The 22,304-nt window shown below is 46.0% G+C and overlaps 1 protein-coding gene across 1 annotated transcript; it reads left to right on the top strand.

Annotated features, from left to right (window-relative positions):
• Window positions 1-1,592: 1,592 nt before the first annotated feature.
• Window positions 1,593-21,754, top strand: LOC140372125 (E3 ubiquitin-protein ligase TRIM58-like). The gene is made up of 7 exons (XM_072459410.1): window positions 1,593-1,819; window positions 6,796-7,144; window positions 8,401-8,496; window positions 17,003-17,236; window positions 19,768-19,915; window positions 19,990-20,202; window positions 21,357-21,754. The coding sequence occupies exons 1-7, from the start codon at window positions 1,593-1,595 to the stop codon at window positions 21,752-21,754; spliced, it is 1,665 nt and encodes a 554-aa protein (XP_072315511.1).
• Window positions 21,755-22,304: the final 550 nt, after the last annotated feature.

The following is a 22,304-nucleotide window of genomic DNA, read 5'->3' as shown; positions in this document are numbered from 1 at the left end:
ACCACTCTGTGTAATTCATGTGGACATTAATAAATAACTGTAATATTTATTTACAACATAAACACGGGGATTTGAACACATCACATTGAGGGATTAAAAGGAAGTAAAATACAGTTCAAGGGTCAAATCTGCAGTGAATTTAGAGCTTTTAGATCTTTCACTCTGAACTCAAACTATGTCAAGGTTTAATTAAACATCGACACACTGAATATCAAAAATGTTACAAAAATAATCCATTTTCAATTTTTGAACTGAGAAAAACTTCCATTCAAATATAATTCAAACCTTTTTTGAGCGTTAAATATTTAGAGTTTATGAAATCGACAGCATTTAAAATTCAAAAATCAGACCAAACGAATCACCTGCCAGGTTCTGCTCGAGCGACATTATTTTGAAGTGTTGTGTTACTCGAGGCGACGCCTACAGACGCCTACGAACACGATTATGTTTGTAAAAAAAAGACCGGCCGCGCCCTTAACGCAGCTCTTATTACAGAACGTGTGAAAATGTGTCTAAATCGACTGGTGTGAAGCAGTGACACGAAACATCACGGCACATTTACAGTAGAATAAAAGCCCCGTCCTTGACCGTCGGTGATGTTTATTTATTTTATTTATTTTATTTATTTATTTTAATCATAATCACATAATATATATTTTTTTAAAGAACCCAACACATTTTAACAACATCATTTTCATCATTTTCTTTTATCATTGTCAAAGTGAGGACATAAAACAACAAATATATATATATATATATATATATATATATATATATATATATATATATATATATATATATATATATTTGTTGTTTTATGTCCTCACATTGACAATGTTTTATGTCCTCACATTGACAATGACAAAAGAAAATGATGAAAATGATATCCCTTTATCCTTTTAACTGGAATAACGAGGTCATTACAGTGGGAGGCGTCTGGGAGACATTTAAGAATCCCGTCTTGCTTTACTTTGGCACAAGGAACGTTCCACGAGCAGCAACTCACCAGCCAAAGAAGGAGAACGGTAAATGACTTTTAAATATTCAAAACGTTTAACGATGAAGGGAGGTTTTTTTTTTAATTGACTTTCTGCTTTTTTTTATCATCATTATTTTATATATTTTTTGCATTATTATAATTATTATATTTTTTAGTATTGTTATCGTCATTATCATTATTATTATCATATTTTTTGTATTATTATAATTATTATATTTTTAGTATTGTTATCATCCATCCATCCATTTTCTACCACTTGTTCCCTTTCGGGGTCACGAGTGACTGGAGCCTGTCCCAGTGACTTCGGGCCTTATCATTATTAGAATTTTTATTATCATTCAATTTTAGTATTGTTATTATCATTATTATATTTTCTTAGTATTGTTTTTATCATTATATATTATTTGTATTGTTATTATTGTTATTATATTTTTTAAGTATTGATATTTTTTCGTACAACATTTTTGTAATTTTCAAAATACTCATAGTTTTTTTTTGTATTATTTTGTATCTGATTTTCAACCCAATATTGAACTGTAATAAACCCATGTTCTGCTTGTGTTGATTCCCATGTCCCGGTGCAGTTTGGGACATGTCCAGCTCGTCCCTGGAGGTCCCGTTCCGGTGCAGCATTTGCCTGGACGTCTTCGAGGACCCGGCGTCCATCCCGTGCGGACACAACTTCTGCCTGGGATGTGTCCAGCGCGTCTGGGACACGCGGGACGAGGCCGAGTGTCCGCTGTGCAAGGAGACGTTCGAGGGCCCGCCCGGCCTGCGCGTCAACGTGGGCCTCCGGGACATCGTGGAGCAGTTCAAGAGGTCTCATGGGAACATTTAGGACATTGTGACTTTTAGGGTCTTTTTGGTAGTTGTAGTCAAGTTTTATCGCAAATACTCACAGCGACATCGCACGGATCTGATGTGGAGAACCATTGTTTTTGTCACGTGGAAGAGGTCAAAAGAACGTGCAAAACTGCTAGAAATATTACCGTATTTTCCGGAGTATAAGTCGCACCGGCCAAAAAATTCACAATAGAGGAGAAAAAACATAAAAGTCACATTTTTGGGGGGAAATGTCTTTGATAAAATCCAGGACCAAGAACAGACATTTCATCTGTAAATGCAGTTTAAAATAATAACAGATGAGAGAACATGGTGAATAGGTGTACGTATGCTAACGCTAACACCTTCAGCTACATGACGTATGCTAACGCTAACACCTTCAGCTACATGACGTATGCTAACGCTAACACCTTCAGCTACATGACGTATGCTAACGCTAACACCTTCAGCTACACGACGTATGCTAACGCTAACACCTTCAGCTACATGACGTATGCTAACGCTAACACCTTCAGCTACATGACGTATGCTAACGCTAACACCTTCAGCTACACGACGTATGCTAACGCTAACACCTTCAGCTACATGACGTATGCTAACGCTAACACCTTCAGCTACATGATGTATGCTAACGCTAACACCTTCAGCTACACGACGTATGCTAACGCTAACACCTTCAGCCACATGACGTATGCTAACGCTAACACCTTCAGCTACACGACGTATGCTAACGCTAACACCTTCAGCTACATGACGTATGCTAACGCTAACACCTTCAGCTACACGACGTATGCTAACGCTAACACCTTCAGCTACATGACGTATGCTAACGCTAACACCTTCAGCTACATGACGTATGCTAACGCTAACACCTTCAGCTACACGACGTATGCTAACGCTAATACCTTCAGCTACATGACGTATGCTAACGCTAACACCTTCAGCTACATGACGTATGCTAACGCTAACACCTTCAGCTACATGACGCATGCTAACGCTAACACCTTCAGCTACATGACGCATGCTAACGCTAACACCTTCAGCTACATGACGTATGCTAACGCTAACACCTTCAGCTACATGACGTATGCTAACGCTAACACCTTCAGCTACATGACGTATGCTAACGCTAACACCTTCAGCTACATGACGTATGCTAACGCTAACACCTTCAGCTACACGACGTATGCTAACGCTAACACCTTCAGCTACATGACGTATGCTAACGCTAACACCTTCAGCTACATGACGTATGCTAACGCTAACACCTTCAGCTACACGACGTATGCTAACGCTAATACCTTCAGCTACATGACGTATGCTAACGCTAACACCTTCATCTACATGACGTATGCTAACGCTAACACCTTCAGCTACATGACGCATGCTAACGCTAACACCTTCAGCTACATGACGCATGCTAACGCTAACACCTTCAGCTACATGACGTATGCTAACGCTAACACCTTCAGCTACATGACGTATGCTAACGCTAACACCTTCAGCTACATGACGTATGCTAACGCTAACACCTTCAGCTACACGACGTATGCTAACGCTAACACCTTCAGCTACATGACGTATGCTAACGCTAACACCTTCAGCTACATGATGTATGCTAACGCTAACACCTTCAGCTACACGACGTATGCTAACGCTAACACCTTCAGCTACATGACGTATGCTAACGCTAACACCTTCAGCTACACGACGTATGCTAACGCTAACACCTTCAGCTACATGACGTATGCTAACGCTAACACCTTCAGCTACACGACGTATGCTAACGCTAACACCTTCAGCTACATGACGTATGCTAACGCTAACACCTTCAGCTACACGACGTATGCTAACGCTAACACCTTCAGCTACATGACGTATGCTAACGCTAACACCTTCAGCTACATGACGTATGCTAACGCTAACACCTTCAGCTACACGACGTATGCTAACGCTAACACCTTCAGCTACATGACGTATGCTAACGCTAACACCTTCAGCTACATGACGTATGCTAACGCTAACACCTTCAGCTACATGACGTATGCTAACGCTAACACCTTCAGCTACATGACGCATGCTAACGCTAACACCTTCAGCTACATGACGCATGCTAACGCTAACACCTTCAGCTACATGACGTATGCTAACGCTAACACCTTCAGCTACATGACGTATGCTAACGCTAACACCTTCAGCTACCTGACGTATGCTAACGCTAACACCTTCAGCTACATGACGTATGCTAACGCTAACACCTTCAGCTACATGACGTATACTAACGCTAACACTTTCGGCCACATGACGTATGCTAACGCTAACACCTTCAGCCACATGACGTATGCTAACGCTAACACTTTCGGCTACATGCAGTATGCTAACGCTAACACCTTCAGCTACATGACGTATGCTAACGCTAACACTTTCGGCTACATGACGTATGCTAACGCTAACACCTTCAGCTACATGACGTATGCTAACGCTAACACCTTCAGCTACATGAGGCACAGACAGAACTGTGGTAAGTGTCTGGTATGTTAACGTAACATATGAACAGTTATTCAGATAACTATAGCATAAAGAACATGCTAACAAGTTTAGCAAAGCATCAGTTTTACCCCAAATCACTAAATCCACTGAATTCTTCTTCCTCTGTGTCACTTCTAAACAACTCCACAAACTCCAGAGGAAGAGGAAGTGCAGATTCTTCTTCTGCGTCGCTTAGAACCTAGAGCGCCCTCTTGTGGCTGTCAGTGTCAAAATGACAAATGATATCACATAAGTCGCTCTGGAGTATAAATCCTATGAAACTATGAAAAAAGGTGTGACTTATAGTCCGGAGAATGCGGTATTAAATGGAACAAAACAATCAAATAATCCAGGAAATGCACAAAGAAACGGGTAAAATGACACGACGAAGACAATGGAGAAAAACAAGGCTTAAAAACACGAGGAGACGCGACGGGTGAGACACGACAGGTGAGACAAGACGGGTGAGACAGCGACGGGTGAGACACGACAGGTGAGACAGCGACGGGTGAGACACGACGGGTGAGACAGCGACAGGTGAGACACGACAGGTGAGACACGACAGGTGAGACAGCGACGGGTGAGACACGACGGGTGAGACAAGACAGGTGAGACAAGATAGGTGAGACACGACGGGTGCGACACGACGGGTGAGACACGACAGGTGAGACACGACGGGTGAGACAAGACGGGTGAGACAAGACAGGTGAGACAAGATAGGTGAGACACGACGGGTGAGACACGACGGGTGAGACACGACGGGTGAGACAGCGACAGGTGAGACACGACGGGTGAGACACGACGGGTGAGACACGACGGGTGAGACAAGACGGGTGAGACAAGACGGGTGAGACACGACGGGTGAGACACGACGGGTGAGACAAGACGGGTGAGACAGCGACGGGTGAGACACGACGGGTGAGACAGCGACAGGTGAGACAAGACGGGTGAGACACGACGGGTGAGACACGACGGGTGAGACAAGACGGGTGAGACAAGACGGGTGAAACAAGAAGGGTGAGACAAGACGGGTGAGACACGACGGGTGAGACACGACAGGTGAGACACGACGGGTGAGACACGACGGGTGAGACACGACAGGTGAGACACGACGGGTGAGACAAGACGGGTGAGACAGCGACGGGTGAGACACGACGGGTGAGACAGCGACAGGTGAGACAAGACGGGTGAGACACGACGGGTGAGACACGACGGGTGAGACACGACGGGTGAGACAAGACAGGTGAGACAAGATAGGTGAGACACGACGGGTGCGACACGACGGGTGAGACACGACAGGTGAGACACGACGGGTGAGACAAGACGGGTGAGACAAGACAGGTGAGACAAGATAGGTGAGACACGACGGGTGAGACACGACGGGTGAGACACGACGGGTGAGACACGACGGGTGAGACACGACAGGTGAGACAGCGACAGGTGAGACACGACGGGTGAGACAGCGACAGGTGAGACACGACGGGTGAGACACGACGGGTGAGACACGACAGGTGAGACACGACGGGTGAGACAAGACGGGTGAGACAGCGACGGGTGAGACACGACGGGTGAGACAGCGACAGGTGAGACACGACGGGTGAGACACGACGGGTGAGACACGACGGGTGAGACAAGACGGGTGAGACAAGACGGGTGAAACAAGAAGGGTGAGACAAGACGGGTGAGACATGACGGGTGAGACACGACAGGTGAGACACGACGGGTGAGACAAGACGGGTGAGACAGCGACGGGTGAGACACGACGGGTGAGACAGCGACAGGTGAGACAAGACGGGTGAGACACGACGGGTGAGACACGACGGGTGAGACAAGACGGGTGAAACAAGAAGGGTGAGACAAGACGGGTGAGACACGACGGGTGAGACACGACAGGTGAGACACGACGGGTGAGACAAGACGGGTGAGACAGCGACGGGTGAGACACGACGGGTGAGACAGCGACAGGTGAGACAAGACGGGTGAGACACGACGGGTGAGACACGACGGGTGAGACATGACGGGTGAGACATGACGGGTGAGACAAGACGGGTGAGACACGACGGGTGAGACACGACGGGTGAGACACGACGGGTGAGACACGACGGGTGAGACATGACGGGTGAGACGAGGCAAATCAACAGACAGTGAAAGTCACACACTGAGGACATGAACGGGGTAAACACCTAAAACACAGAAAGCAAAGAACTAAAACCAGATCCAAGGCAGTTTTTCCTGCTACTTCCTGGATTTGCACAAAGGACGGTAAATGTGAGACGGACGATCAGGTTCAGCTCATTGTTCCGCACAAACCGCACCATTCATGCCGTGGAATAAACAAACCTTCATGACCTGACCTCAGATTGACCTCTGGTGCGATGGCTGCTCATGGCGTTTTATACTGAAGCTGTGTTGTTTGTGCACAGGATGTCAAAGGACCGCCCTAGCATCAAGTCCCCTCCGTCGCTGCGGCGCGTCTCGAAGCAGAACTCCCGATCGGACGACGTTTTCTGCGTTAAGTGCTTCGTCGGGGCGGGGCAGGGACAGCGCACGCCGGCCGCCAAGTCCTGCCCGGCCTGTCGAGAGTCCTACTGCGAGCGCCACCTGGTCCCGCACCTGCGAGACCCGGCGCTGACCGGGCACGCGCCGACCGACCCGGGCGCCTTCGACTCCGGCCGCGCCTGCCAACGACACGCCCCGCTCGCGTGCCCCGCCTCCACCGAGCACGAGCGCCACGAGGTCGTCTCCGTCGAGGTGGAGAGCGGCAGGATCCGGGTGAGCGCCGTTTGACTCGTGCGCTGAGGAGGACGGAGGGTTTGCTAACATTAGCTGTCCATTAGCTTTCCCTCAGACCATTAGCTTCAGAGTGCTAATCTCCATGCTCTGGCTACCCAAACATGACACGGGTTTAATAAATAAAACCTAAATCGTACCTGAATGATACTTTTTAATCTCAGCGATTCATGAAAAGACAATTAGTAATTCCGTGTTTGTTTTGTTGTGTGAGGGGCGTGGCTAAAGCGAGGGTGCACAGGAACAGTTTTGCCTCATTTCTTTGACTTCTCTGCATGAGGGGCGTGGCTAAAGCGAGGGTGCACAGGAACAGTTTTGCCTCATTTCTTTGACTTCTCTGCATGAGGGGCGTGGCTAAAGCGAGGGTGCACAGGAACAGTTTTGCCTCATTTCTTTGACTTCTCTGCATGAGGGGCGTGGCTAAAGCGAGGGTGCACAGGAACAGTTTTGCCTCATTTCTTTGACTTCTCTGCATGAGGGGCGTGGCTAAAGCGAGGGTGCACAGGAACAGTTTTGCCTCATTTCTTTGACTTCTCTCAAAGCCTCAACGCCACGTTCGAACCTCTCTTTATGTCATGCTAATGCTAATGCTAATGTTAGACGCATTAGGACCTGGAAATATCAGATTTTGGCTCTTGACAAAGCGAGTGCCGGCCATAAACAGGAAACAGCTGTTGCTGACATGCTACGCTAGCTTTGTGTTGCTAATGCTCCACATAGTCGTTAGCATCAGTGGAAACACGGCGCTTTAGCACGAGATCAAGGCAGAGTTTTATCCAATCATCTGGCTGTGCTGTGGAGCTCCTCCCCCTGAGCTAATGTCCACCTGAGCCAGCCCAAGAGCCAGAGCGCTTTGGGAGCCAGAACCTCTCAGGGGCCACATTGGGAGCCAGAACCTCTCAGGGGCCAGTTTGGGAGCCAGAACCTCTCAGGGGCCACTTTGAGAGCCAGAACCTCTCAGGGGCCACTTTGGGAGCCAAAACCTCTCAGGGGCCACTTTGGGAGCCAGACCCTCTCAGGGGCCACTTTGGGAGCCAGAACCTCTCAGGGGCCACATTGAAACGTCTTCAATACTATGGAAGAAGCTTGATGTTTAATGGTGATTTTCAAACCACAATGATGAAAAAACACAATCTTTACGGAACATTTTTGACCTTCTTCGTCTGAAAAGACTAAATAAATGTCCTTTTTCCGACGTGTTTTGAACGACTTATTGTCTCTTTTTGTACGTGTTTCAGAGTGAAATGATGAAAGCTCAGGAGGACTTCACACACATGATCCAGGCTCGGACCATGAAGGCTCAAGAGCTCCAGAAGAGTTTGGATCTGAGCAAAGTGAGACGTTAAAGCCTCGAGTCGTTCTTGGGTCTGGAATGTTCCACAGTGTGACATTAATCCCACTGCACGCTCACGCTGAGCGGCGCCGCCTCTCCGCAGATCTGACCTGCCTTCAGTGCACTTTGCATATTATAGTGGAAACAAAAATTAATGCTCTAGAGAGATGTTGATTTTGTCATTTAGAGGATGAAAAATAGAAGATTTCAAAATGTTTAAAAGATTAAAAAAAACAAAAAAAAATATAGCCGCAAGCGGCAATGATCGGCCCTCGCCACGCCGCCGCCACACCGCCGCCACGCCGCAAGAGGAGGGGGCGCTAACGCGCCCCAATGGTCCTTTTATTACGCCTACTGCTGAATCTGTGACGCTGTCACATCTTCTCCCCTTTGTTTTACATCAAAAAGCTATTTTATTTTGAATTCTTGGCAAAATGTGCGGCTTTGCCGCACAGACACCGTGACTCTTTGAATAAAAATGTGGATAACTTTTGATGGTCCTGAAGATGAGTCTCACCAAATTTCAGGTTAATAGGGCTGACGTCCTGAGAGGGAGGAGTTTGTGAAAGTCTAAAGTGTAAACATGTTCTGGCGATTTCCCCATTGGAATAACATGAAAGGTTTCGGTCATCGTTACGGCAACGCCATAACAATTATGACATGGGTCTCATTGACTTTTTTGATGGGGATGCTAAAATTGAGTTGTGTGTCAAATTTCATATAATTTCGCAAAACTAAACATTTAACCTCCATATAAAATCTGTAGGGGGCGCTGTGGCTCCAAATGAATTTATTTCACTTCAAGTCGGTTTAGGGCAAAGAGTTTAACAACTGATTCTAATTTGACGCAATTCGGACTTTATCTGCGCAAACGGCAGAAATTTTAAATATGGGAGATTTCTGAAATTCTAGCTACAGTTTGCGGCTTCGCCGCACAGAGACCGTGACAGGTATCAATGTAATTTGGATAACTTTTGATGTCCCACTCCTCAGTAGCATTTTCACCAAATTTCAGCTTTTTAGGGGCAACGCCCTGGGAGGAGTTCGTAAAAGTACGACGTTTGGAAAAACTCCGAAGTCATGTTTAGCCATTTTTGAAGCAATATGGCCGACATTTGGTTGGGCGGACGGCGTTGCCGTAATAATATTTTTTACTTCTCTTGTCACCATCTACCTCGGCGCCAAATTTCATGATTCTACGATCAGATTTTTTTTGGGTCATTTCCCATCTCTCAATGCATTTTTGGTACATTTGGGGGCGCTGACGCGCCAATTTTTTTTTATTTTAGAAAAGGGAAATAGCCAGAATGTAGAGAGGCACGATTTTTAGAGGTGTGAACATTTTTGTGACTTTTCGTCAATGTTCACTGGGTGAAAAATAGGGGGGTTGGTCCCGAGAAGAAGAAGAAAGAATTAAAGCCGCAAGCGGCATCCAACGGCCCTCGCGGGCCGCCGGCCTTCCGACTCTGCGCTTTCGACTTGATAAAGATGGCGCCCTTATTGTGTGTTGAATAAAAAAAGAACTTGACAGACGGCGACACATTGGACATGGCCAATCCAGTGCAAATGAACACAAGTGTCAGTCAAATTTGCTGCGCCGCCGCACAGAGACCGTAGCACTTAGAATATAAATATGGATAACTTTTGATGCTCCGCTTGTGTAGATGATTTTCCCCAAATATGAGCTTGATCGAGCTATTGCCCACAGAGGAGTTCATTAAAGTGTGAAGCGTAAATGTGAACATTTCAGAGATTTCGCTGTTTTCCCATTTCTGACATATATTTGCGGGTCCGCCACACAGAGACCGTAGCACTTAGAATCAAAATATGGATAAGTTTTGATGCCCCGCTTGTGTAGATGATATTCTCCAAATATGAACTTGATCGGACAATCGCCCTAGGAGGAGTTCGTTAAAGTGTGAAGCGTAAAAATGTGGTGATTTGAGCAATTCTATGATTTTCCCATAAGGATAACATGGGATGTTTCTGTCATCGCTACGGTTACGCCGTACAAAATATGACTTTGGCTCTCATACTTTTGTGATCAGGATGGCAAATTAGAATTTTGTTCAAAATATCATGTCATTTGGAAAAACTCTATTGTTTATAGGCCACTCTGAAGGCCAAATAGTCAGAATTCTGGGAAACGTTTGCGGCTCCGTCGCACAGAGACCGTAAAAGCTATCCTTAAAATTTGGATAACTTTAGATGCCCCACTTGTCTAGAGGACGTACACCGATTTTGAGGTCGGTGGGCAAAACGCACTAGGAGGACTTCGTTAAAGTGTAATACATAAAAATGTGGATATTCGAGAGATTTAGCGGTTTTTCCATAGGGATAACATGGGAGGTTTATGTCATCGCTACGACTACGCCGTAAAAATTAAGGCCTTTGTCTGATTGGCTTTTTTGATCGCGACGCCAAAATAGAATTTTGGGTAAAGTTTAGAAAATTTTGGTAAAACTAATTTTTGAACTTCAATGTTAATTTAAAGGTCACTCTGTAGGGGGCGCTATCGCGCCCATTTCAATTTTGTCATCATAAACTGGTCCAAACTAGAAAGTTGAACAACTGAATCAAATTTGGTCCTAATCGGACTTGTTTTGATCAAATGGGAACAATTTTTACATCTGCAATATCCCAAAATAAGTTGTCCAACTTTGCGGCTGCGCCGCACACAGACCGTAAAAGGTATCTCAAAAAATTGGATAACTTTAGATGCCCCACTTGTCCAGAGGACGTCCGCCGATTTTGAAGTCGGTGGGCAAAACGCCCTAGGAGGAGTTCGTCAAAGTTTGACGTGAACAAAATGGCTAACACAGCGTGTTTTCATTTTCAAAGGAAGATGGCGGGCATAGGGTAATTCTGGGGGCGTGGCCACAATAATATTTGTTTTTTGTCCTCACAAGAGGAATGCGTGTTCCGAATTTCGTAGCTCTACGACAAAGTTGACCTCCGGGCGTCTCCCATAGGCGCAATGTATTTTGACTTTTGTCGGTGGCGCTGTCGCGCCATTTTTTAACGAAAAAAAAAATGGCCCAGAAAAAACAAAATTTTTCGCCGATTTTGAATTTTGGGTAAAGTTTGGTGAGTTTTTGAGCATGTTCAGGGGGTCAAATTAGAGCTCAAAAAGCAGAAGAACAAGAAAAATAATAAAAATTAAAGCCGCAAGCGGCATCCAACGGCCCTCGCAGGCCGCCGGCCTTGCGACTCTGCTCTCTGCATTTTACAGAGATGGCGCTAACGCAATTATCTAAGAACTAAGACAGCGACACATTGGACATGTACAATGCTGTGCTTAACCAGTGCAAATGAACACAAATATCGGTCGAATGTGCAGCTCCAGCGCACAGAGACCGTGACACTTGGAATAAAAATATGGATAACTTTTGATGCTCCGCTTGTGTAGATTATTTTTCCCAAATATGAGCTTGATCGAGCTATTGCCCACAGAGGAGTTCATTAAAGTGTGAAGCATAAATGTGAACATTTCAAGGATTTGGCGTTTTTCCCATTTGTGACAGTATATTTGCAGCTCCACGGCACAGAGACCGTAGCACATAAAATCAAAATATGGATAACTTTTGATGCCCCATTTGTGTAGATGATTTCCCCAAATATGAGCTTGATCGGGCAATCGGCCTAGGAGGAGTTGGTGAAAGTGTGAAGCGTGAAAATGTGGTCATTTTAGAGATTTCGCTGTTTTCCCATTTCTGACATATATTTGCGGGTCCGCCACACAGAGACCGTAGCACTTAGAATCAAAATATGGGTAAGTTTTGATGGCCCGCTTGTGTAGATGATTTTCCCCAAATATGAACTTGATCGGGCAATCGCCCTAGGAGGAGTTTGTTAAAGTGTGAAGTGTAAAAATGTGGTGATTTGAGCGATTCTACGATTTTCCCATAAGGATAACATGGGATGTTTCTGTCAACGCTACAGTTACGCCGTACAAAATATGACTTTGGCTCTCATACTTGTATGATCAGGATGGCAAATTAGAATTTAGTGCAAAATGTCATGTCATTTGGAAAAACTCTATTGTTTATAGGCCACTCTGAAGGCCAAATAGTCAGAATTCTGGGAAACGTTTGCGGCTCCGTCGCACAGAGACCGTAAAAGTTATCCTTAAAATTTGGATAACTTTAGATGCCCCACTTGTCTAGAGGACGTACACCGATTTTGAGGTTGGTGGGCAAAACGCACTAGGAGGAGTTCGTTGAAGTGTAAAACATAAAAATGTGGTAATTTGAGAGATTTGGTGGTTTTCCCATAGGGATAACATGGGAGGTTTCTGTCATCGCTACGACTACGCCGTAAAAATTTAGGCATTTTTGTGATTGGCTTTTGTGATCGGGACGGCAAAATAGAATTTTGGGTAAAGTTTAGACAATTTTGGTCAAACTAATTTTTGACCTTCAATGTTAATTTAAAGGTCACTCTGTAGGGGGCGCTATCGCGGCCATTTCAATTTTGTCAGCCTAAACTGGTCCAAACTAGAAAGTTTAACAACTGATTCAAATTTGGTCCTAATCGGACTGGTTTTGATCAAATGGGAGCAATTTTTAGATCTGCAATATTCCAAAATAAGTTGTCCAACTTTGCGGCTGCGCCGCACACAGACCGTTAAAGGTATCTCAAAAAATTGAATAACTTTAGATGCCCCACTTGTCCAGAGGACGTCCGCCGATTTTGAAGTCGGTGGGCAAAACGCCCTAGGAGGAGTTCGTCAAAGTTTGACGTGAACAAAATGACTAACACAGCGTATTTTCATTTTCAAAGGAAGATGGCGGCCATAGGGTAAGTCTGGGGGCGTGGCCACAATGATTTTTTTTGTTCGTCCTCACGAGAGGAATGCGTGTCCCGAATTTCGTAGCTTTACGCCAAAGTTGACCTCGGGGCGTCTCCCATAGGCGCAATGTATTTTGACTTTTGTCGGTGGCGCTGTCGCGCCATTTTTTAACGAAAAAAAAAATGGCCCAGAAAAAATAAAATTTTTCGCCGATTCTGAATTTTGGGCAAAGTTTGGTGAGTTTTTGAGCATGTTCAGGGGGTCAAATTAGAGATCAAAGCGATGAAGAACAAGAAAAATTAAAGCCGCAAGCGGCATCCAACGGCCCTCGCGGGCCGCCGGCCTTCCGACTCTGCGCTTTCGACTTGATAAAGATGGCGCCCTTATTGTGTTGAATTAAAAAAGAACTTGACAGACGGGGACACATTGGACATGGCCAATCCAGTGCAAATCAACACAAGTGTCAGTCAAATTTGCTGCGCCGCCGCACAGAGACCGTAGCACTTGGAATAAAAATATGGATAACTTTTGATGCCGCGCTTGTGTAGATGATTTTTCCCAAAGTAAAGCTTGATCGAGCTATTGCCCACGGAGGAGTTTGTTAAAGTGTGAAGCGTAAAAATGTGGTGATTTGAGCGATTCTACGATTTTCCCATAAGGATAACATGGGATGTTTCTGTCAACGCTACGGTTACGCCGTACAAAATATGACTTTGGCTCTCATACTTTTATGATCAGGATGGCAAATTAGAATTTTGTTCAAAATATCATGTCATTTGGAAAAACTCTATTGTTTATAGGCCACTCTGAAGGCCAAATAGTCAGAATTCTGGGAAACGTTTGCGGCTCCGTCGCACAAAGACCGTAAAAGTTATCCTTAAAATTTGGATAACTTTAGATACACCACTTGTCTAGAGGACGTACACCGATTTTGAGGTTGGTGGGCAAAACGCACTAGGAGGACTTCGTTAAAGTGTAAAACATAAAAATGTGGTAATTTGAGAGATTTTGTGGTTTTCCCATAGGGATAACATGGGAGGTTTCTGTCATCGCTACGACTACGGCGTAAAAATTTAGGCATTTTTGTGATTGGCTTTTGTGATCGGGACGGCAAAATAGAATTTTGGGTAAAGTTTAGACAATTTTGGTAAAACTAATTTTTGACCTTCAATGTTAATTTAAAGGTCACTCTGTAGGGGGCGCTATCACTGCCATTTCAATTTTGTCAGCCTAAACTGGTCCAAACTAGAAAGTTTAACAACTGATTCAAATTTGGTCCTAATCGGACTGGTTTTGATCAAATGGGAGCAATTTTTAGACCTGCAATATTCCAAAATAAGTTGTCCAACTTTGCGGCTGCGCCGCACACAGACCGTAAAAGGTATCTCAAAAAATTGAATAACTTTAGATGCCCCACTTGTCCAGAGGACGTACGCCGATTTTGAAGTCGGTGGGCAAAACGCCCTAGGAGGAGTTCGTCAAAGTTTGACGTAAACAAAATGGCTAACTCAGCTTGTTTTCATTTTCAAAGGAAGATGGCGGCCATAGGGTAAGTTTGGGGTGTGGCCACAATGATTTTTTTTGTTTATCCTCACGAGAGGAATGCGTGTCCCGAATTTCGTAGCTCTACGACAAAGTTGACCTCGGGGCGTCTTCCATAGGCGCAATGTATTTTGACTTTTGTCGGTGGCGCTGTCGCGCCATTTTTTAACGCAAAAAAAAATGGCCCAGAAAAAACAAAATTTTTCGCCGATTCTGAATTTTGGGCAAAGTTTGGTGAGTTTTTGAGCACGTTCAGGGGGTCAAATTAGAGCTCAAAAAGCAGAAGAACAAGAAAAATAAAAATAATAATATTTTTAGCAAAAACAATATAGCCGTTTCCACTATAACAACAAATTATACATCGTTTGAAAGCTCTAAGCCTTCCCGATGCCGTCATGGGGTGGAATCATCATTACGAGCGCTTACGCGCTCGTCACTCCCTATTCCGTCGGGATGCCCCGCCCACTCCCCATAGACTTCCATTGATTTGAGCAGATACAAGCATGACCCATGCCTGCGGCATGGATTTTCGCGTACGGGACGATGCCAAGAGGGTTTTTGGAGGAATGCAGCGCTTCGCGCTGCTGTTGTCAACAATGAGTGAATGGGCTACGCCCATTCACTCATTGTTGACTATTTCTGTCATTGCAGGAGTAAGTATGCATGATCCATGCCTTCGGCATGGGCTAGTTCACTGTACTTGCCAGGGGCGACGGGGTTGCAACTGCCTGACCAAACATGCGGGCGCAGCCCGCATGTTTGGTCAGGCAGTTGCAACGCTGCCTTCGGCAGCGTTGCGGGAGCAATAGGCCCTCCGCCCTGCTGGGGCTCGGGACTAATAATATTCCGATGCGAAAACAATGTTTCCCATTTTTCAAATATCATAAACTATACATTTTCGGAAAGCGCTCGCGCTTTCCTACCTCATGGTGTGGGTCCCTGGTCACTGACGGGTACTTTCGTTAATTTTGAGTGGGCTCCGCCCACTTTGTGTTTTTGGCCCTCTATACAGTAATAATGTTCAATTTTTGCATTACATGTTTATATGAACGGAACATGCAAGAGATGGGGAACGTATTCGTGAGCTACTTAGCGCAAATGAGTGCTTTATATGGTATGTATAGTATGTAAAGTGCTCGTTTAGTGCGCACTTTTGCACGGGCTTCGCCCGTTTACAACGGTAATGTTCCATTTTCCTACTACTAATTAGTATGCGCGGGGCGTGCATGAGTGAAGGAGTGCGTTAGTGAGTGTTTGGAAGTGGGCGAGCGCTTCGCGCTCGATTTCGTGCGCACTACGTGCGCACTTTCGCAGCCGTGCTTCGCACGGCCTTACGAGATTAATAGGCCTCTCGCCAGCTTGTGGCGCTCGGGCCTAACTATTGTAACATTTGAATTATTTCGTTTTAAATTTCAGATGTTTCAATAATATATTTGTTTCATCTATTAGCTCCGTGCACAACAGCCTCTGGTTAGCTCACTGTTAGCTCACTGTTAGCCCACTGTTAGCTCACTGTTAGTTCACTGTTAGCTCACTGTTAGCTCACTGTTAGCCCACTGTTAGCTCACTGTTAGTTCACTGTTAGCTCACTGTTAGCTCACTGTTAGTTCACTGTTAGCTCACTGTTAGCTCACTGTTAGCTCACTGTTTAGTTCACAATAAGTTATCAGTGAGCTAACAGTGAACAGTAGGTTAACCGCAAGCTAACAGTGAGCTAACAGTTAACTAACAGTGGGCTAACAGTGAGCTAACAGTGGGCTAACAGTGGGCTAACAGTGAGCTAACTGTGAACTAACAGTGGACTAAAAGTGAACTAATAGTGAGCTAACAGTGGGCTAACAGTGGTCTAACAGTGAGCTAACAGTAAACTAATAGTGAGCTAACAGTGAGCTAACAGTGAGCTAACAGTGGGCTAACAATGAACTAACAGCGAGCTAACAGTGAGCTAACAGTGAGCTAACAGTGGGCTAACAGTGGGCTAACAGTGAACTAACAGCGAGCTAACAGCGAGCTAACAGTGGGCTAACAGTGGGCTAACAGTGAGCTAACAGTGAGCTAACAGTGAGCTAACAGTGAGCTAACTGTGAGCTAACAGTGAGCTGTGTGAATTAAGATGTTTACTGGTAAATAGAATAATGTTGATGTATATTTTGTCTTTGTTCATGATCCAAAGAGACAAAAAGAAGAGGACGTGCAGAAGAGTTTGCAGGTGTATGCGACGCTGAAAGAGGCCATGGACGGCCACCAGGGGGCGCTGGTCCAGGAGTCTGAGGCCGAACAGGACGAGATGCAGAAGAAGACTCAGGAGCTGCAGGAGGAACTGAACCAGGAAGTGAACGAGATCCAGAGACGACGCAGAGAAATGCGACAGCTCGAGCGGATCCGCGACCCGCTGCACCTCGCCCAGGTGAACAGAGGCTTCTCACTGTACGAAGGGCAAAGGTCAAAAGCTCAAGGGAAAGTGACTCCACACTATTCATCAAGTTCTGTAGAAACACTGCCACAAAGCACCCAAAGGACCCAAAGGACCCAAAATGTCACACAAAAGATTAAAACACCAGGAACCGTCACGATGACTCACCTGAGCTTCGGATTTCCATTCATTGATATTGTATTATATGAGATTATGACACCTCACCTGTTGTCTCACCTGTCGTCTCACCTGTCTTCACACCTGCCGTTAACACAAAACTCTCGTCTCACCTGTCGTCACACCTGTCGTTAACGCAAACCTCTCGTCTCACCTGTTGTTAACCCAAACCTCTCGTCTCACCTGTCGTCTCACCTGTCGTCACACCTGTCGTTAACCCAAACCTCTCGTCTCACCTGTCGTCTCACCTGTCGTCACACCTGTCGTTAACCCAAACCTCTCGTCTCACCTGTCGTCTCACCTGTCGTCACACCTGTTGTTAACCCAAACCTCTCGTCTCACCTGTCGTCTCACCTGTCGTCACACCTGTCGTTAACCCAAACCTCTCGTCTCACCTGTCGTCACACCTGTTGTTAACCCAAACCTCTCGTCTCACCTGTCGTCTCACCTGTCGTCACACCTGTCGTTAACCCAAACCTCTCGCCTCACCTGTCTTCACACCTGTCGTTAACCCAAATCTCTCGCCTCACCTGTCTTCACACCTGTCGTTAACCCAAATCTCTCGCCTCACCTGTCTTCACACCTGTCGTTAACCCAAACCTTTCGTCTCACCTGTCTTCACACCTGTCGTTAACCCAAACCTCTCGCCTCACCTGTCTTCACACCTGTCGTTAACCCAAACCTCTCGTCTCACCTGTCGTCACACCTGTCGTCTCACCTGTCGCTAATCCAAACCTCTCGTCTCACCTGTCGTCACACCTGTCGTCTCACCTGTCGCTAATCAAAACCTCTCGTCTCACCTGTCGTCACACCTGTCGTCTCACCTGTCGCTAATCCAAACCTCTCGTCTCACCTGTCGTCACACCTGTCGTCTCACCTGTCGTTAATCCAAACCTCTCGTCTCACCTGTCGTCACACCTGTCCTTTACCCAAACCTCTCGCCTCACCTGCCGTTAACGCAAACCTCTCGTCTCACCTGTCGCTAATCCAAACCTCTCGTCTCACCTGTCCTTAACCCAAACCTCTCGCCTCACCTGCCGTTAACGCAAACCTCTCGTCTCACCTGTCGTTAACCCAAACCTCTCGTCTCACCTGTCGTCACACCTGTCGTTAACCCAAACCTCTCGTCTCACCTGTCGTCACACCTGTCCTTAACGCAAACCTCTCGTCTCACCTGTCGCTAATCCAAACCTCTCGTCTCACCTGTCGTTAACCCAAACCTCTCGCCTCACCTGTCTTCACACCTGTCGTTAACCCAAACCTCTCGCCTCACCTGTCTTCACACCTGTCGCTAATCCAAACCTCTCGTCTCACCTGTCGTCTCACCTGTCGTTAACCCAAACCTCTCGTCTCACCTGTCGTCACACCTGTCGTCTCACCTGTCGCTAATCCAAACCTCTCGTCTCACCTGTCGTTAACCCAAACCTCTCGTCTCACCTGCCGTCACACCTGTCCTTAACCCAAACCTGTCGCCTCACCTGTCGTTAACCCAAACCTCTCGTCTCACCTGTCGTCACACCTGTCGTTAACCCAAACCTCTCGCCTCACCTGTCTTCACACCTGTCGCTAATCCAAACCTCTCGTCTCACCTGTCGTCACACCTGTCGTTAACCCAAACCTCTCGCCTCACCTGTCTTCACACCTGTCGCTAATCCAAACCTCTCGCCTCACCTGTCTTCACACCTGTCGCTAATCCAAACCTCTCGTCTCACCTGTCGTCACACCTGTCGTTAACCCAAACCTCTCGCCTCACCTGTCTTCACACCTGTCGCTAATCCAAACCTCTCGTCTCACCTGTCGTCTCACCTGTCGTTAATCCAAACCTCTTGTCTCACCTGTCGTCACACCTGTCGTTAACCCAAACCTCTCGCCTCACCTGTCTTCACACCTGTCGCTAATCCAAACCTCTCGCCTCACCTGTCTTCACACCTGTCGCTAATCCAAACCTCTCGTCTCACCTGTCGTCACACCTGTCGTTAACCCAAACCTCTCGCCTCACCTGTCTTCACACCTGTCGCTAATCCAAACCTCTCGTCTCACCTGTCGTCTCACCTGTCGTTAATCCAAACCTCTTGTCTCACCTGTCGTCACACCTGTCGTTAACCCAAACCTCTCGCCTCACCTGTCTTCACACCTGTCGCTAATCCAAACCTCTCGCCTCACCTGTCTTCACACCTGTCGCTAATCCAAACCTCTCGTCTCACCTGTCGTCACACCTGTCGTTAACCCAAACCTCTCGCCTCACCTGTCTTCACACCTGTCGCTAATCCAAACCTCTCGTCTCACCTGTCGTCTCACCTGTCGTTAATCCAAACCTCTTGTCTCACCTGTCGTCACACTTGTCGCAGAGTTTTGCGGCTCTTGCGGTCCCGAGCGCCACCGGCCACTTGTCCCAGATGAAGCTGAGCGTGAGCGTCCCCGCGAGAGCCGCGAGAGCCGCCTTCTCCAGGACGGTGGACGTGTGTTTGCAGCTCCAGACGCAGCTCACCACAGAAGGTCTGAGACGAGCGTTTGAGGTCAATAAAAGATGGTCAGAGCGGCGTTTAACCACACGCTTCTTTCCGTTGCAGAGCTGAACGCGCTGACTGCATACGCGGGTGAGACAAACGATATCGAGTCAAACGATATCGAGTCAAACGATATCGAGTCAAACGATACCGAGTCAAACGATACCGAGTCGAACGATACCGAGTCGAACGATACCGAGTCGAACGATACCGAGTCGAACGATACCGAGTCGAACGATATCGAGTCGAACGATATCGAGTCAAACGATATCGCCGGTGGGTTTTCCCATTTTACTCTCGTGTTGTGGAAGTCGAGAGGAACGGTTCCGTCTCTTCGTTATCCTCTTCCATCAAACACACCTGTGCAACAACAGTCAAGCCCAACACGTTCACCCCTCCACCACTTCCTCAGCCCCTTCACAATAAAATATGTTTTGTGTGTGAGACATAAATAACACAGATTCGCCGTAGAGTCTACTTTCTGGCACAAACCTTCCACGCAGGGATCAAACACACTCAGATGGCGACTTTCTGCCTAAAGGTTTTCAGTTCAAGTCCCAGCTTTGAGCAAACAAAGATATACAACAAATATTCACTACAAAAAAAGAAAAAAAGTAAAAAATTTTGAACAAGATGTTAGATTATTTGTTGAAAAATATGTGCACAATTCATTGCCAAAAAATCTGAAAATTTAACATGTAAAACAACTCTCAAAATCTCTCTTAAAGTACATTATCAAACAAGTACCTCAAAACTGTGATTAAGTAAAAGTATCACGTTCAAAAATCGACTTCTTAATCTTCATTTGTTGGTTCAGTGATCAAACTAAAGCGATCAATTGTCAAAACGATTGAGAAAAACTGTCATTTTAAAATGCTGTTGAATTTAAGCGTTTGAAAATCGATGCATTGGAAATTCAAAGGGTGAATTTTTCAGCTAGAATTTTCAGCACGACGAAAATGTGTCCTGCGAAATTCAGCGACCGAAACTCAAATGTAAAAAATAATTCCGAAATGTCTGGGAATAAATGTGAAAAATTTGTTATAGTTTAAAATTCTAAATCTGATGCAACAAAACGATGGTCAGAATTCACACAATTCACAAATGAAGTCAATAAATGAAGTCGATTTTAACATATTTTAAACATCAGAACTAAATGCAAATTGTTTTTGTTTTACTTTGCTGGACAGAAATGTTGATTAGTTGTGGTAAAGTCTGTAATATAATTGTAGATCAAATGAAAAACTAATATTTGTCCAGAAAAACATACAAATCTGCATCATTGTCCGTCATTATGTCCTTTTAAACAGCAACATCGTGTTAAATGTGTTTAAATCATCTCACTCGTGTCTGAAAAGTGCTTTTACTTTGACAAAAACACAACGGCATCATAGCCCTGTATTTGGTACATTTATATTTGTATCGTAAAGTAAGTGTGTCTCAGAAGTACTCAAAGAATGATCATCTCTTTCAGGTCGGCGATAAACCCGACTGGGACCTCGGCGTTTCTAAAGAGTCCCTAAACCGCAGAGGGGCCGTGGCGGTGCGTCCCGACTGCGGGTTCTGGGCGATCTGTCGTCGTGACGGGGGCCCCCTGAGCGCCTGCCCGGGCCCCTCCGTGCCGCTGGCTTTGAGAGAAGGTCCGCGGAACGTGGCCATCTTCCTGGACTACGACGAGGACGAAGTGTCTTTCTACGACGCCGGAGACAAAGTTCACATTTACACGTTCAGACAGTGCGGCTTTGACGAGGCGCTGCGTCCCTACTTCAGCCTGTGTCTGAGGGACGGCCAGGGGAGCACAGGGGCCCTCGCCATCGGGCCCCTGTGAGGCCGCCGCCACCGGAGGGAGCGCCCTGTTGTCTACAGCAGGGCTAAACCAGGACTAAAGCAGGACTAAAGCAGGACTAAAGCAGGACTAAACCAGGACTAAAGCAGGACTAAAGCAGGACTAAAGCAGGACTAAAGCAGGACTAAAGCAGGTCTAAAGCAGGACTAAACCAGGACTAAAGCAGGACTAAAGCAGGACTAAAGCAGGACTAAACCAGGACTAAAGCAGGACTAAAGCAGGTCTAAAGCAGGACTAAACCAGGACTAAAGCAGGTCTAAAGCAGGACTAAAGCAGGTCTAAAGCAGGACTAAACCAGGACTAAAGCAGGACTAAAGCAGGACTAAAGCAGGACTAAACCAGGACTAAAGCAGGACTAAAGCAGGACTAAACCAGGACTAAAGCAGGACTAAAGCAGGACTAAAGCAGGACTAAAGCAGGACTAAACCAGGACTAAAGCAGGTCTAAAGCAGGACTAAAGCAGGACTAAAGCAGGACTAAACCAGGACTAAAGCAGGACTAAAGCAGGACTAAAGCAGGACTAAAGCAGGAC

This window comes from Eucyclogobius newberryi, unplaced genomic scaffold (genome assembly GCF_026437365.1).
Source record: "Eucyclogobius newberryi isolate DKJ021-1_F unplaced genomic scaffold, fEucNew1.0.hap1 SCAF_22, whole genome shotgun sequence".
Classification (NCBI taxonomy): domain Eukaryota; kingdom Metazoa; phylum Chordata; class Actinopteri; order Gobiiformes; family Gobiidae; genus Eucyclogobius; species Eucyclogobius newberryi.
This window is presented reverse-complemented; position numbering and strand designations above follow the sequence as displayed.

Excerpts from the sequence above, each read along its gene's own strand:
- LOC140372125 (XM_072459410.1), top strand. The coding sequence starts at position 1,593 with ATGTCCAGCTCGTCCCTGGAGGTCCCGTTCCGGTGCAGCATTTGCCTG. Across the intron at positions 17,237-19,767 it reads ACCCGCTGCACCTCGCCCAG|AGTTTTGCGGCTCTTGCGGT; the intron begins GTGAACAGAGGC and ends CACTTGTCGCAG. Across the intron at positions 19,916-19,989 it reads GACGCAGCTCACCACAGAAG|AGCTGAACGCGCTGACTGCA; the intron begins GTCTGAGACGAG and ends TTTCCGTTGCAG.